Source organism: Ceratosolen solmsi, unplaced genomic scaffold (genome assembly GCF_000503995.2).
Source record: "Ceratosolen solmsi marchali unplaced genomic scaffold, CerSol_1.0 scaffold39, whole genome shotgun sequence".
NCBI lineage: Eukaryota > Metazoa > Arthropoda > Insecta > Hymenoptera > Agaonidae > Ceratosolen > Ceratosolen solmsi.
Window position 1 is genome coordinate 2275667 of NW_011948433.1, and position 17077 is coordinate 2292743.

The 17077-nt window shown below is 34.0% G+C and overlaps 1 protein-coding gene across 3 annotated transcripts; it reads left to right on the forward strand.

Annotated features, from left to right (window-relative positions):
* The first annotated feature begins 851 nt into the window (after positions 1–851).
* On the forward strand, positions 852–13862 carry Cpsf6 (cleavage and polyadenylation specificity factor subunit 6). 3 transcript variants are annotated; one of them, XM_011502495.1, is made up of 10 exons: positions 852–1233; positions 2101–2331; positions 2405–2632; positions 2722–3225; positions 3635–3770; positions 5850–6151; positions 7994–8291; positions 8721–8979; positions 11343–11423; positions 13524–13862. In XM_011502495.1, the coding sequence occupies exons 1-10, from the start codon at positions 1177–1179 to the stop codon at positions 13681–13683; spliced, it is 2256 nt and encodes a 751-aa protein (XP_011500797.1). In that variant the 5' UTR covers positions 852–1176; the 3' UTR covers positions 13684–13862. The 3 variants fall into 3 exon arrangements, with proteins under 3 accessions (XP_011500797.1, XP_011500799.1, XP_011500798.1); XM_011502497.1 differs by having other exon boundaries at positions 853–1233; positions 5967–6151; XM_011502496.1 differs by having other exon boundaries at positions 854–1233; positions 5862–6151.
* Positions 13863–17077: the final 3215 nt, after the last annotated feature.

A 17077-nucleotide genomic window follows, 5' to 3' on the forward strand; every position in this document is an offset into this window, starting at 1 on the left:
TTTCCTATTAACGCCAATCCCCGTTTTATGCCATTATCAAATTGGATTGCAAAGTGAGTCCATGTTAATGTAAACCGAATGATGCTCCAATAAAACTTTCTCTAAAATATTGATCATGGAATAGGAAAGAAGAATGCAAACGGATAAAAACTTGGTCGATCCAATTTTGAAATGCCTAATAAATTTTATAAAGCATTTAATCGATAAATTCGATAAAAAATTGCCCAACTGTAGTGAAATTGTAATGTCGACTGTAATATTTATTATTACACTTTTACAGGAACGTGTACCGAGTTTCTGCGACATTACGCTTTAAGAAAAGAAAAAATAATAAAAAAATAACAAAAAATAAAAAAATTTGCTAATCAGATAATCGCACTAATCAAAGTTGTACCTACGACAATTCGCTTTAACGAAATTTGAATAAAGTATTAAATGTAAAATGACATGGAATGGGTGTGAAACTTACTCAATGCTGTTGCTGCTGACTTCCCCTCTCCCCCTTCATCAATCCAACGATCAATCCACCCCACCCGCCCACCGACCTAACCGACCCCACCACCCCACCATCACCACGCCAAGCGATATATATATTCGATAAACGATATGGTAAAAAGCTTTTGCCCGCTGATATGCGAAAATGGCAAAGGACAATGGGACGAGCGCGAGTTGAGCGAGTTTCGCCCGAAGAGTACAAATTTTCAGCCAAGTCTACATCTACAATAAAAAGATACAAGCCACCTTAATTCCTAGATAAAAAGATGATTTGGCGCTCTTGGCGCGTGGAGCGTTGTTGCGTGCGCATGTAAGCGAATTCCCTCCTTAGTGCCTAGATCGTAAGAAGAGCGACGTCGCTCTTGAGCAGCGCTTATCCTTCCTGGCCAAAGGAGCGAAGAAAAGGGGGAAAATCTGAATAGAGGGGCGACCGCTGCTCGCCGGGAATGATAGCCTGAGCTAAGTCACGGCTTGGCGTCCGCGTAGCTGCTGCTTCTCCCGTAAACGAGGAGGAAAGCCGTAGGAGACTTGTCGGCGCGCGCACGCGCGCCCAATTATCCCACGGGTGCGAGCGAGAGAGAGAGGGCGAGGCACGCACACTTTTCCTGAGCGCACACCGGGTTTACGTTTACCCTGTCGTCGTCGTGTGCTGTGAGAGCGAGCAGCGTCGGTGGGCGTAAAATGGCGGACGGTGACATTGATCTCTACGCCGACGATCTCGAACAGGATTTTGCGCAGGTAATTATGCCGAGCGACGTAACAATTCGGAGCGGACGGGAAAACAGAAACGATCGGCTATCGAATGGGCGTTCGATCGCCGCGGCTATTGACTGAAATAATTGCCTGCCGAGGCTTCGAAACCCGCGGAATCATATTGGCGTCATGGAGGCCGCTGCAGCTGCGGCGGCGGCGGCAGCGGCGGCGGCGGCGGCGGCATCGGCGGCTTGCAACTATACGAATAATTCCAATTTGTGATTAAGGCTTAGCGTGCGTTACACCGATCGCTGATTTTTTACTCATTGCGTTATTATATTAGCCATGCATGCTCATTACTTTAGTGATGATCTTGATGTTGATAGACTAACTACATATTTCGCTTCACTCCCCCCCCCCCCCCCCCCCCCCCCCCTCTCCCCCCCCCCCTCCCCAAAATGTTAATCCGCCTGCGCTCACGGCATCCTGACGCTTCATTAATATCGGCTTATCGAACAATGAGATTTATAAGGATAGAGACGCTTGATTTATTAATTGGAATCCCTCTCGCGCTCTCTTTCTCTCTCTCCCTCTCTCTCCCTCTCTCTCTCTCTCTCTCTCTTCCTCTCTTCCTCTGTCTTCCTTCTTTGATAACGCGTCGCGGCAGTTAAGCCGCAAAGCTGCTGATGTGGTACGGTATAAGGGCCACTGGATGTAACAGTAAAGACTGACTAATTTAACTAATCATCATTGCAAAACCATGCATAGTTTTATTCATGCTTTGTAAAAATAATTGCAATTACGTTATTGCATGTACTTTGGTCGATGCACTTAATTTGAATAAGCAAATCTTAATATGGAATTGAAACGCAGACTCTATTCGATTATGAAATGATTTATTTATTTTTGTAGGTACAAGGTGAATTTGCTGGAGATGGCGTTGATTTATACGATGATGTAATTGCAGCCGCACCTGGCAATAATGAGCGCGGTACCTCAGAAAGTAGCGAGCGAGGGGATAGAGATAGGGAAACTTCGAACGAAGAGACTAATGGTAATGCCCCCTATCACCAGCTTGGGAATAATATACAGCCAAATCAAATTGGTAGAAGACATCAACTTTACGTCGGCAACTTGACTTGGGTACATTTTATATATTTACTTTGGTATGGGTATGTCATTTATTTTTGCTTATTAAACCGACGATCTTATTTAGTGGACGAGCGATCAAGATATAGCCGATGCTGTTGGAAATGTTGGTGTACCAGATTTTATTGAAGTCAAGTTTTTCGAAAATCGTGCCAACGGTAGATCGAAAGGCTTTTGTGTCATCTCGTTAGGATCTGAACAAAGCATGAGAATATGTATGGAAAGATTACCCAAAAAAGAACTTCATGGACAGAATCCAGTTGTAACATATCCGAGTAAACAGGCGCTTAACCAGGTAAATAGTACTCATAATGAAAGAGGGATTAATCTGTGCTAACACACAATCAAACAAAAATAAGAAAATCTTGTCATTTTTCATTTTAGTTTGAATCACAATGCAAATCACGACCAACGCCTTCTCCGCAACAAAGTCAAAGTCAAAGACCACACAATTCGCATCAGCATCAACAGTCGATGCCATCTCATCAACATCCTCCACACTCTCAACATCCACAGCACTCTCAACAGAATCATGGCCCAAGAATGATGATGGGTCCTCCTCAAGGACAAATGCGACCTGGTCAAAGACTTCCACCCGGAGGAGGGCCACCAGGTATGGGACCCGGACCAGGAGGACCACCTCAACAGGGTCCTCCACGCATGCATGGTTCGCCTATGGGTCCAGGACCAGGTTCTCATCATCCGCTTCAGGGGCATCCTAATCAAGGTCCTCCTCCACCTGGCTATGGCCAACAAGGGCCATGGAATGGGCCTAGACCTAACGGGCCACCAGGACCGCCACGAGGACCATCAGGACCCGGAGGACCCCCACCACCACAGCAAGGACCTCCCGGACCTGGCCCTGGTCAAGGCAGACCACCTGGGATGGTAACTAATTAATATTACTTCTTATCTTCCGATGTGCTTAGTTAAAGTCAAACGAAAATTTTCGAAAACAAAAGTTTGCATTCTTTTAAATTATAACTTTGCAGTGCAAATCACAAAATGGGTGTAATTTAGAATTTTCGTTTATGTAGGTATTTGACATTTTAAAATATAAATTTTTAATTTAACTAATAAATGTGCAAAATTGTGCTGTCTTAATTAGAAATTTGAAAATACATTTATTAATAAATCTAAATTAATGTATATAAATATTCATTACCAAATATTTTATGTTTAATTTTACAAAGCGATTTATTGATTAAATTAAATTTAATTAATTCCTTATTTATTATAAAATAAAATATCTCGTGGATAAACTTTACTAAATAGTGGAGCAATTCTTTTACTTCAGCAATACGGGCCTCATGGAGGACCTCCCGGGCCACCTGGTCAAGGTATACCGCGTGGGCCACCGGGTCATCCGGGTGGACCACCCGGAGGTGATCCTCGGGGAGCTCCACCACGCCCTGAATGGAATCGTCCACCAGGTACCGTCAGCGAATAACTTGCTATTTCACTCTTGTATTATTGAAATCCGAGCACGCCAAGGAGGCTCCCTAACCCCCTGACCTAAACCCTTTTTTTTTTATATTATTATTTGTCCTGCGTGGTAGTGCTTGCATATATATGTATATATATATTATTTTTTTAACACACGCATACACGCACATGCACTCATACTCTATATCGGTGCGCGCCCGCGTCCACGCACACACACAAACACACACATATATATATGTTTATGCACACGTATTCGTATACACATATTCTTATTTATTTATTTATAACTAGATCACACATGCTGATAGCGTTAGGTGTCGTAAAATAAGAAGTAATAAATTGCTTTCCAGTCACAGTTTGATTAATCAAGGATAACTTAATTTCAAACAAATACACATATGCGAGCGCGCGCACACGCACCCACACATATTTAACTTGTACCAAATACGTCTACGCACACATACGCCTGTCCCATAAATAAACAGACAGATGCATATAGATGCACGTATAGTCTTTATGTACATGTATATGAATGTATTGTCGGTCCGAAAGAACCGGCAGGATTTTCTCAATATCAGCAGCCAGTGCACAACCGGCTTTTTCCGACTACTTTCACGGCTGCTGATTATGAGTGCTTTTCTTGCACGTGCGCGTGTGTGCACACAGACATGAAAGCAGACATGCAGGCATATGTGGTACTTCGTTGACAAGATAAAAAGCGTAAAATTTGCATGAAAATGTATGATAAAATTGCTTGCATTTTTTGTCTACACAATTTTCATTTTTTCAATTTCAATTTCAATTCTCTTTTTTTCTTACGTTGGTTTAATTAGCTGCGTTATTATAAATTACTCCTCAAGTAAGCAAATATTCAAATAAAATAGCAAATTCTCATCTAATGCCAGATATATTTTTTATTATTAGATTATTTGCTTTAGTTCTTATATATATATATATATATATATATATATATATATATTATATATTAGCGTTTTGCCGTACGTTATTTTTCTTTTTAATGTTCTCCTTATCTGTTTAAAATCAATTAAACTCCTGATATATCAATTTTGGTGTATTTTCATATAAAAATGGCTTACGTATATTATCATTCTTCATTGTTACTTAAAAACTGCACTCTGATAAAATGATACAGATAAATTAAATTTATTTAGCTGTATGAAGAACAATGGCAATTTAATAAAATATAACTGTAAAGAATTAATCTTTAGAACTTTTATTAGAATTGTGATATTCGTCAGCTTAAAATAAATAATTGTCATATTATATTATAGACAAAAACTTGGGGCGGGAGGGGGGGATGGAAATACATATTTTATAAATTATCTAAAACCAATAAAAGCTTATGTATAAATATTATACTTATTTCTCAAAAGATATTGTAAAATAAAACCTTGGAAATTTATTTATTTAGTAAAGAAGAAACAAGCATATTTTACACGAAGAATCATTATTAAAATCATAATATATAAAATTGTTGATAATCTCGTATAATATTCGAGCTATCAATTCTTATATTTTTATACTGATTTTTTTAAAAAGTATGTACGGGTATTTTGTAGAATCCAGAATTAACTCGACTAAACTATGTCATTTGCGTCCTTGCACATAATAGTAATATCCAACAATAATACCAATGCATCTAATAACAATAATAATAATATGTAGCGAGCAGAAAATAACCGTTTCCTAAAAATTTCCTTAAGCCTGTAAAACCTTGTATAAAAACATCCGCAAGAGAAAATCAATGAGATGCACATTTAAGTTGGACTCTTAATCATCGTTGCGGATGTCTTAATAAACAATTGTAATCCTTCGAATTTCGTCACTTTGGCATTATCTGCCGTTAGCATGAAGTGCTTTTTATTACGCATGAGTGCACATTGTCTACGTAACGATAGTGCAGGTCTAGAAAGTAGGCAAGAGATCGCAAGCAATAATAAAATTGAAGTGGAAAAAGTAGTAAATGTCTGTCGGTGTATAATATCTGGTATATGTCTGTGGTTGACACACGTGCAACTGAAACCGGAACGTTCGCAAAACATTAGGAATGTTGCCAGGCCCGGGAGGACCACCGCCGGGTCACGGAGGTCCTCCGCAAGGACCGCCTCAGGGACCTCCTGGCGGACCCGCTCCTCACGTGAATCCCGCATTCTTTCCACAAGGTCCCCCACACCAGCATCCCGGACAACATCCGGGGGGCCCGCCACCCGGACCCCCTGGGCCGCCTCACGGGCCGCCTCACGGTCCCCACGGCCCACCCCACGGGCCACCCCACGGACAGCCCCACGGGCCGCCCCATGGGCCACCCCACGCTCCTCCACACGGATACGGACCACCAGCTGCACAGGTGAGCGACTTGTCTTATCAATACTCAGTCCATTGGTTATTATCGCTGGCCGATTCGCGCACGCGAGCTCTTCTGTTCTTCCGTTACCTTCAATTAATATTACGCAGCCTCTCCGGCTACTTGTTTACTTGCACACTCACTGGCTATTATTATTATTATTATTATTGTTGTTGTTATTATTATTATTATTATTATTATTATTATTATCATAATTATTATTATTATTATCATCATTATTATCATTATTATCATCATCATTATTATTATTATTATTATTATTATTATTATTATTATTATTATTATTATTAAAGAAAACTCGCAAGCACCGTACAATTTTTTAATACTATTCGAAGCCAGTATTTGCTCGTACGATGGACACATTAGATGCAAAAAAAAATATTCCTATATGTTATATATGCAGAAGGTTCGTAAAAAAAGTAGTGTTAACGTTTCATAGAAACACGTTTCAGAATCTTAAAAATATACGAAATTAGCAAATTTTTCATTTAAATCGACTTTAGTTATATTAATAACCTACTTGCTAATGAAAGGATCGAATTATATTAAAAATACACAACATTTTCATAATCGAGTATTAAATTATTCTCTAGCATAAATTCATAACAATTCGATATTATTTGCGGTGTTGTTCTTAGCACAAAACTTAGCAATCTGTTTTGCAATTTAAATGTGACATTTGTAAATGATACAGTACAGAATATCCAATATTAGACAGGTAGATAGGTAATATTGACATTTAGCATTCGACGTTTCACGTTGGCTTTACATTTATATCAAACCCTATTAATATGTAATAATATTTCGCATAATGTAACATTGTAATATTACTTTTCTGTAGTTGGTTTGACAACAGTTTAAGCGCTTATATTGCCAAGTAGTTAATTTAACAAAGAGAACGTTTATTTTTACAGTAGAGTTTTTTTTTTTTTTTTTTTTTTAAATTAAAAGCAAAAATGTGTTCGATTCATCGTAATTTCACTGAATTAACTTCAAATAATTAATAATTAAAATGAATGAAATTGCTCTAAAGAGATAATTTTCAGTCGATTCATATATCAATGCTCATATTTGATAAATATATTTATTGATTAATGTTTGAAATTTATAATTCATTACATTATCTATTCTTACCTTTTTATTTTATTACTTCATAATATAGGACAATATGTAAAAATAATTCTTTCTACAATTAACGTCCTGATGGATTAAACTAATAATAATTAATCTATGTATTTAAAACTCATCGCTAACAATGTATGTTTTGATTACAATTATTACTTGTTCGTGACTATGCATTATTACTGTAATTTATAACTTATGTTTATATATTGAAAACATCGCGTTTAAACGTACGATAAATATATTCCGTACAATTAAATTAATATCGTAATTTCAATTGAATTGCAATAGGTATTATAAAAGAGTATCATAAATCGAGGTGGGGTATTACTTTAACGTTAATAATTGTTTTAAATACTTTCAAAGTAAGAATAATTTATTAAAAAGACATTTTTACGAATACCTCTTGTGCAATAATGGTCGGTCGAGCCATTATTTACTTAAAAAAGCTAAGTTGTTCGATAAATTGCAGAAATAAGAAAATTTCCATTACCATCAATTGCGTTTGAATAAATTAATGATTACTTACGTGACTCTTTATTTATTTATTTATTTTTTTCTCCTTTTATAAACAATATTGTGATTTACCTAATGAAATTACCAGAAAAATGTTGCTTGTACGCACACATTACTAAGAGTTAAAATAGATATGAATTCTAAATTTTATTTCTCGCATAATAATACATTTTAATAATTCTTTAGCCACCCTACGGAGGCCCAGGACCTGACCATCGCGCAGATGGGCCACCGCCACTTTCAGAACAGGAAATCGAAGAAATAATGGGTCGCAACAGAACCGTTTCCTCATCGGCCATTGCACGCGCGGTATCCGATGCAGCTGCAGGCGAATACGCAAGTGCTATTGAAACTTTGGTGACTGCGATATCTTTGATAAAGCAGTCCAAAGTGGCAGCTGACGATCGTTGTAAAATATTGATCAGTTCTCTCCAGGATACATTGAGGGGTGTGGAAACAAAAAGCTATGGCTCTGGACGCAGAGGTAACGTCTTCGGTACTTTTAATGGATTTGTGCAAATGGCGAATTGGCCGCTCTATGCAGAGACTGCAGCATTGATCGAGAAATTTCTCGTCTCAAATAAAAAATCGCGTTCTTTAAATAAAAAAAAAAGGCACGAGCGCGATTCTCGACGAGATAACTAACGCCTTGTCGCAATTCATACCACAATTATCATAGTCATTATCAAATAAAAGACAACTAGAAACTTTCGTTACTCAATTAGATTATTGTAAAACTTGACTACTTTCATGACTAAACCATTCATTCCCTTCATGAAGTTGCCATTCGCTAGTCGCCAGTTGCCATGCACAGTAGAATCCAATTGAATCGATTGGCTAATGGGATAGAAAAAGGGACTCCCAATGCCCAATATTAAGCCGCCTCGATCTAACGAAAATTTCCATTCCACAGAGCGATCCCGGTCGCGGGACAGAGACCGCAGCCACAGGAGGCGACGCGAGAGGTCGAGGAGCCGTGACCGCGAGTATCGCGAGAGGAGCCGCGAGCGTGACAGAGACCGGGACAGAGAGCGTGACCGTGAGCGCGACAGAGATCGCGACCGCGAGCGCGAGCGCTACTACAGCGAGCCGTACGCGAGGGAGCGATCGCGCAGCAGGGAGCGCGACAGGGAGCGAGACCGCGAGTACCGGGAACGGAGCAGAGAAGAAAGGTAAGAGAAAGAGAGAGAGAGTCTGGAGGTGTTGATTATTTGTGACGTTGCTTGTCAAGATGGGCGATATTATAGTGAACGGCTTGGAGTGCCCGGGATCATCTACCGATGGGCCCTTTTCATGTGCAAACGCGTTAGGGCGGCGAGCACGATTATGGAGCATATTGAGCGAGAGGCATTTGAGTGGGAACTCCAATAAATTCAATTGATAGACTTAATCATTCGAATATTAGTAACTACTAGTGAATTATGATATTAATTTTCATATTTTTCCCGAGTTATTCGTTCTTTCGACACTTGTGTCGTACAGCTTGGAGATGCTGGATTATGCTCGAGAAAATTTTAGATTTGTACGATTAGATAAGGTAGTACGGACGGATTGGGGTGAAATGTATCGAACGAAGCTCCATCAGATCTCGCCTAATGTTAATTAAATCTCAATTATTAATATTTAACGGCATTAAAATTATGTCGGTACTTTCTATTAAATTTTTATAGTAATTTGTAGTTTTTATTACAAATAAACATAGTCATGCTGTAATATCGCCTATCGCAAGTCTGTGTGCGTGATGAAAAGAAAAAAAAATAATAATAATAAAATAAAAATAATAAATGTATGCGTATATACATATTTATATAAATAAATATATGTACACACGAACACACGTACGTGCGCACCCACCCACACGCTCGCGCACACGCACGCGCGCACACATATAAAGGTATATGGATATGTGTATTATTTTGGGTGTATGTGCGCGTGCGCGCGCGCGCGTGGTGACTGTGCATGTGTGTGTATATATACATACATGCATACATACACACCCACATTTATTTATTTATATATATATACATATATGGTTTATGTCGAATAAGATTTCATTCTGTCGAGAATCGTTTGTTCTTTTTCTCCACTCTTCTTTTTGTTTCTTTTATAGTGACAAACTCCAACAAGTAGCATGTTTAAGCTTAAGACTTTGAAGCGCTGTCGACGATAAGAGTCCACGAGACTCAATAACGTTTTTCAACCTTTTATATTTATAATCATTTATACAACTACTGTTTTATGTTATATTTTTATAATTTTCTGGAGAAGGAGTACACGACTTTTTGTATGGAAAAGATTTTCAAAACATCGTTCAAAGCAATTTTAATGTTTGAATGGTTTTCTTTATACATTTATCATACTGTATACACGCTTGTTATATATTCTGCGATCATCATTGCGAATGATTCGCTTCTCGAGTAAACTTACGTTATAAAATTAATGTAAAAACTAATATTCCATAAGATTTTGGTAATGCGAATATTTTTTATAACCGACGTTTTGTCGCTTTCATAAATTAGTACGCTAAATATCATTTAACGGCATTCTAATAATGGAAAATTTATTTCCAAGCATAGATACAATGCAAACTATTTACGTAAGTTTTTATTGACTATTTTTTTAGTCATGTCTTTTTATTTTAGGAGTACAGTACTGAATAATTGAAACTTGAATTGATGCACAAGTTTTATTTTATTAATTCATACGATAAAATGATCGCAATACAGGACAAATTTTGCTTAATACTGAATTCGAATGCGCATTTTAAATAATTTTTACATAATATTTTATGTAGATAGAAGATTAATATAAATGGAGAATTATTAACTTTAAAAAAGAATTTTACTCCATAATCTGTTTTTTGCAGTAGAATATATATATATATATATATATATATATATATATATATATATATATATATACCTTTTTACCATTTCTAACTTAAATTAAATTGCCTATTTAATTTATTAATATATATATATATATTAATATAAGAGAAAAAAAAACGAAAAAGATTGCGTATTGCAGTTTTAAAATGAAATTAAAAGACTGCCTTAATTGAATAATCATAGAGTACATTTTAGTCATCATTTCTGCGCCTAAGAAAGGTAATAGTGCTCAGCGCTATGATTACTTTGGCCAAAAGAGCTAAAAGACAATTTGCTTCATTGCCATTATTATTTTTTGAATTGTACAATAAGTTTGGTGAAGTGTGAAGCGTTGAAATTGTAACCTCGTTAGAGGTTTTTTTTTTTAACTTTTTTTTTTAATTTTTTTATTACGAAATTTAGTGTACAACCTGTATAAAAAATCTAGTGTATGAATCTCGATATTGTACTCAACGAATGAGCAAACAAAATTTTAATAATTGTGAAGTTTCTAACGGTAAAATAATTTATACAGATTTTGCGATAATGTATAATAGCAAAACCGCAATTTTGCGAGAAACCCAAAATATTGTAAATTTTATACACCAGATACATCTTAGCCTGGCCTCTTAGTATGTAATCATAACGAAATATCAATTTTTGATTAGTACAACACGTCAGTCCACCAGGCCAAGAGTAAAGGAAGAGCCGCCCGAAGCGGCACCTGTCTCATCTTCCAAGACATCTAGGTAAACATACTTTTTTACACTAAAGTGAATGCATGTACATAATATAAGAAAATTTATAATAATATTTGCGTCTCGCTTATTTTATATGAAATGTAAAAAGAAAGGAAACATAGAAAAAGCTGACTAATCGGATGAACTTTCAATTATTGTAGTTGTCGAGTGCTTATTTCTATACACACGAATAATCGCATAATCGCCCATGTGTTCCCGGTAACTTGCAGAGTGCTAGATCCATTGCGCGAGGGTTAATCGTTGATTTACCAAATTTAGCCCAAAATTGTACGCTGGCACTCTTGAAGTTCGACTTATCGACGCATGAAGAAAAATTTTGTAAAATCCTATGTTCCGTGTTGTCTTTCGGATCTTCTAAGGATGATTGTCTTTGATTTTTTTTTTTTTTTTTTTTTTTTTTTTTTTTTTTTGTTTTTAACTTGAGTATTTTCTCTCGTTCACTTTATTACTATCGATAATAGAGACTATGTCCTTGGATAATGTTTAGACTCCCTCTTGTGTAAAGCTGCGGAGTTTCGAATAATATCTAGTAATTTTTGAAAGCATTCTCGATTTCTAAGTATAAATATTTATAAGTATTTTATTTGTTATTTCTCATGTAAGTTGTGCTTAAACATTGAAAATAAGCCTTGTAAAATTTTTGTAATTGTTGAATACTCTTCGGATCTTCCAGGATACAATTGTGTATTTGAATAGATGTCAAGCATTCTGGTTAAAAATATTAGTTTTCAAAATTGTATGTAATTTTTATATTTCATAACAATTGGCATAGATTATTGGTTATAAGAGAAAATTCATCTGAGCCAAACATTGCTAAGTGATTTAAAAAAGAATTTATTTTAACCCGAATGCTGTTCGTAGCTAGACATCTTGGGAGAAATGATGAAGCAAAATATCAATTGTTCTCCAATTGTGTACATGTAACTTGGCCACTCACGTACTTATCCATAGATTAAAAAAAAAAATAATAAAAAAAAAACAAAGATCACGTAAGTTGCATTTGCAAATACGAAATTTATTTCATGAATAAAGTACCATTATATGGCAAATGTATAATATTAATAAATATATCTTTTATTAATGGGGTGTGTAAATTGTAAACGTTATTGTAAAATGGATTTTTTTAATTATTTAAATACTTTCAATTGTCCGATGCTATTAAAAATCTCGTGTCTATAATTTAATATTACATCGATGCTTCGATTCCACCGTTACGATATGTGTTTTATAAATTAAATTACAGCTTCGTTAATATGCGAAATTTTCTTCATATTATTACTGTTTATATATTACTTCAAATTTATAAAAATATTAAAATCTTAGCTCCATTGAAGTCGAGCTCAATCATAATAATTCGCTTATACAGACAAACACGAATTGTATGAACAAAATTTTCAATTTAACACTACTCGTGCTTTATCGATTGGCAATGCTTTACACACTTCCTTAATATTGAGTTACTTTTTAATTTTATATTTAAGTATGAAAAACTGTTTGAATTTTTTGGTAAAATAAATTCTTCTGCAAGTGAAATGTTCGTCATAAGATTCGTATATCTTAATGTAACTTACAAAATTTACAAGTACGGTTTGAATATCGTCAAGCTTTTTTCATAATAAAACGATAAGGATTGGAGTGATTAAAAAAAAAAACAAAAAAATAATAATAATAATAATAATAATAATTAACAAATATATAATATAAGTTAAACTGATTAAATTGAAGAGTATGCAGTATAGAGGAAAAAAGCTTGAAGAATCAAACGAGTCCAAGTATAACAGGGTAGATGCACCTTTCGCTACTGTTTTTAATTTTTTTATTTTAATTTTTTTTTTTTTTTTCTTTCAAGTAAATTTTACTAACCATAATTTCCACTAAACAGTTTTGTTGTTCTTTGTATTCTTGATTTCGATTATCTATTATCTTTACAATGAGAATGGTCATTTTAATTGTCAGCTAGATAAGCATTGAACATTTTAATTCTAACATCTTTTGTTAAAGTGAACAAAATCAGTCGGAATATTGGATCATCTACCTTAGTAGTAGTTGTTAATTTTAAGATAATTGTGAATGCAATGTACTGTGTAGGTATTATGACGAACGCTACAGAGAACGTGAACGCGAGAGAGAACGAGATGGAACGAGTCGAAGACCAGCGGAACGAGAAAGAGAACCGGAGCGTGAACGAGAACGGGAGAGGGATCGTCGCGACGAAAGGGCCGACTCGTCTCATCGTTCCCGACACTGAACTGCCATCCCAACGTCGACATAGACAACACATTGACAAGCAAGCAACAACAATAAAGAAGAAAATATAAAACTAAACAAAACAAAACTTAATTAAAAGACAGAAAGCTCTAAGCAAGTGACTTTCGATGTACTCCAATCAATTAAAGAATATTATACAACAACCAAAGGAAGAAATAATACATGATTATTTATTCAATATCTCAGACAAAGAAAAAAGGATTAAAATAATAATAATAATGATGATGATGATGATGATGATGATGATGATGATGATGATGATGATGATGATGATGATGATGATGATGATGATGATGATGATGATGATGATGATGATGATGATGATGATGATGATGATGATGATGATGATGATGATGATGATGATGATGATGATGATGATGATGATGATGATGATGATGATGATGATGATGATGATGATGATGATGATGATGATGATGATGATGATGATGATGATGATGATGATGATGATGATGATGATGATGATGATGATGATGATGATGATGATGATGATGATGATGATGATGATGATGATGATGATGATGATGATGATGATGATGATGATGATGATGATGATGATGATGATGATGATGATGATGATGATGATGATGATGATGATGATGATGATGATGATGATGATGATGATGATGATGATGATGATGATGATGATGATGATGATGATGATGATGATGATGATGATGATGATGATGATGATGATGATGATGATGATGATGATGATGATGATGATGATGATGATGATGATGATGATGATGATGATGATGATGATGATGATGATGATGATGATGATGATGATGATGATGATGATGATGATGATGATGATGATGATGATGATGATGATGATGATGATGATGATGATGATGATGATGATGATGATGATGATGATGATGATGATGATGATGATGATGATGATGATGATGATGATGATGATGATGATGATGATGATGATGATGATGATGATGATGATGATGATGATGATGATGATGATGATGATGATGATGATGATGATGATGATGATGATGATGATGATGATGATGATGATGATGATGATGATAATAATAATAATAATAATAATAATAATAATAATAATAATAATAACGAGACAAATGAGAAAAAAAAAATAATATAATTATTAATTTCATTGGCGTGTTTACCCAGTTAACATGCATCCAGTAGAGTTTTCGTGAGATAATGAGATAAATACAATGAAATGATAAAATAAAGTCTGGATATAATTTACTAATGACCTTCGCCTGTTCACTTAACTAGAATATTTCTGCAACGCCAATGGGTGAGTATGCGAGTGTTTACTTTAGTCTCCTTATTTGTACCAATAAGTATATGCATTATTTTTATACATGAAAAATTGCGATTGCCATGCTATCGAATTGGACATTTTAATTGAAATTATTTTATGAATTACGTTTCTAAATTGTATTTCTAAATATCTACACCTCTGATTCGATAGCACTCTCTTTTTAGTAGTAAGTAGCGAAGAATATGAGACTAGAGCATCAGACGCTATCGATGATGTGTATTAAAAATATCGAACATGAATCTCATATTTTTTTATAATTCCATTTTGAAACTGATTCTTTACATTTATTATAAATCAGATTTTTTTTTTACTTTTAATGGATATAATTTTAAGTGCTTGATATTTAACAATTTTTATTTCTATTATTTTTTTTTTTCATCGTTATCGATCAGAAAATTGAACAGAAAAAAGTATTGAACTGACTAATAAGTTCAAAATAAAAAATATTTTCATTTTTAATTTCAAAAGAATTAAGTTAAAGATTTAAAAATATTTACACCAGTTATGAATAATAATAATAATAATAATAATAATATTCATTTTGCTAATAGAAAAGCGATGAATTCTATTCAAAGTGGCGTGGATGCGTGTAATTATAGACATAATTTAACTTAATTCGCTTTAAAATAATAATGAATTTACAAATGTGCAAATTGTGGTACTATTATTATTATAAAATAATTTGATTTTGTATATACTTTTTCTAATTAATTCAAAGCTCACTTGCAAATCTAATTTAATAAATAAAACAATTGTATTATTTATGTGGAGCAAGCATGAAATTTATCGATAATGTGCAAAATTTATTTGCAATCGCTGTACACTTATTTATGTTATTTACTAATTTTTAAAGTGTACAATCTTTGTAATCAAGAAAATGTCAGTGTAAAGATGGAAAATTTATTTCATAGCTTTTGTGTGTATTTTTCGTTGCAAATTCCATGAACAAATTATTATATGGTAAGAAGAGAAACGTAATCGGAAATAAATTTTCTCCATTATTAAATTACATTGTCAGTTACTTGTCTAATGAGTATTATTACAAAATTGTGCGAAGAATACCTTTTATATTTCTTGTAGACCTCCATGAATTATCAATTCTGATAAATCCTTCTAAATATTAATTAGTAGTTTAAGTCGTCTTTTCCTTGGTATATATTTAGTAATTCTTGTATTTTAAGGAATTGTGCACCTTAAAATTAAGAAAAAATTACTGATCATAATTTGAATAACGAGAGTGCACATAATAAATAGCAAACACTTAGTTTCTAGATGTTCTTAATAATAACAAGGTACGCATTAATTCAGAGATTATAATAATTCCTATAATTATTCAAACTTTATTATTTGCACTCAACTCGTTTTTCCTTTCTTTCTTTTTTCTTAATTTTTGCCTCATCTGAAATAAATTTAAAACTAGATGTATTGCAATATTTTAAGATGTATTAATAATTATCTCTTTGATGTCTATTTTTATTATTCAATATTGACATTATTAAGAGACACAATCATAAAAGACCTGATACTGATTTAAATAGATAAAATTATTTTATTTTATTTTATTTTATTAACTTTCAACTTGATCGAATTTACTTTCACGAGAAATATATGCTGTAAAAAGTGATTCTACGTGTGATAGATTGAGTTATTGAATGGAAGACTGTAATTTTTTCTAATAGTGTAGCGTACCGAAAGCTTATTTCCCTTAGTTGCTGTCAGATAACGTTAATATTTTGTTATCTTAAATATAAATTATTTGCTTGGATATGCTGAAACTTTTTTTCAATCATAATGGCCTTCTTTCTAGTCATTACATTTGAACGTAATTTTGTCAAATAAAAACAAAAAATTGTTGACACACTGCCTTGTTATGCTATTTAACTAAAAAAATTTTCACTGTATTTTACGTTTATAAATGGAAAAAAAATGTCCACATACGTTTGATCAATTTAACGGCGAATAATTTTTGTCAATATTGCATGATCAAATTCTTATTGATTTCAAATGTATGATTATTATTAAACAAACAAACAAAAAAAAA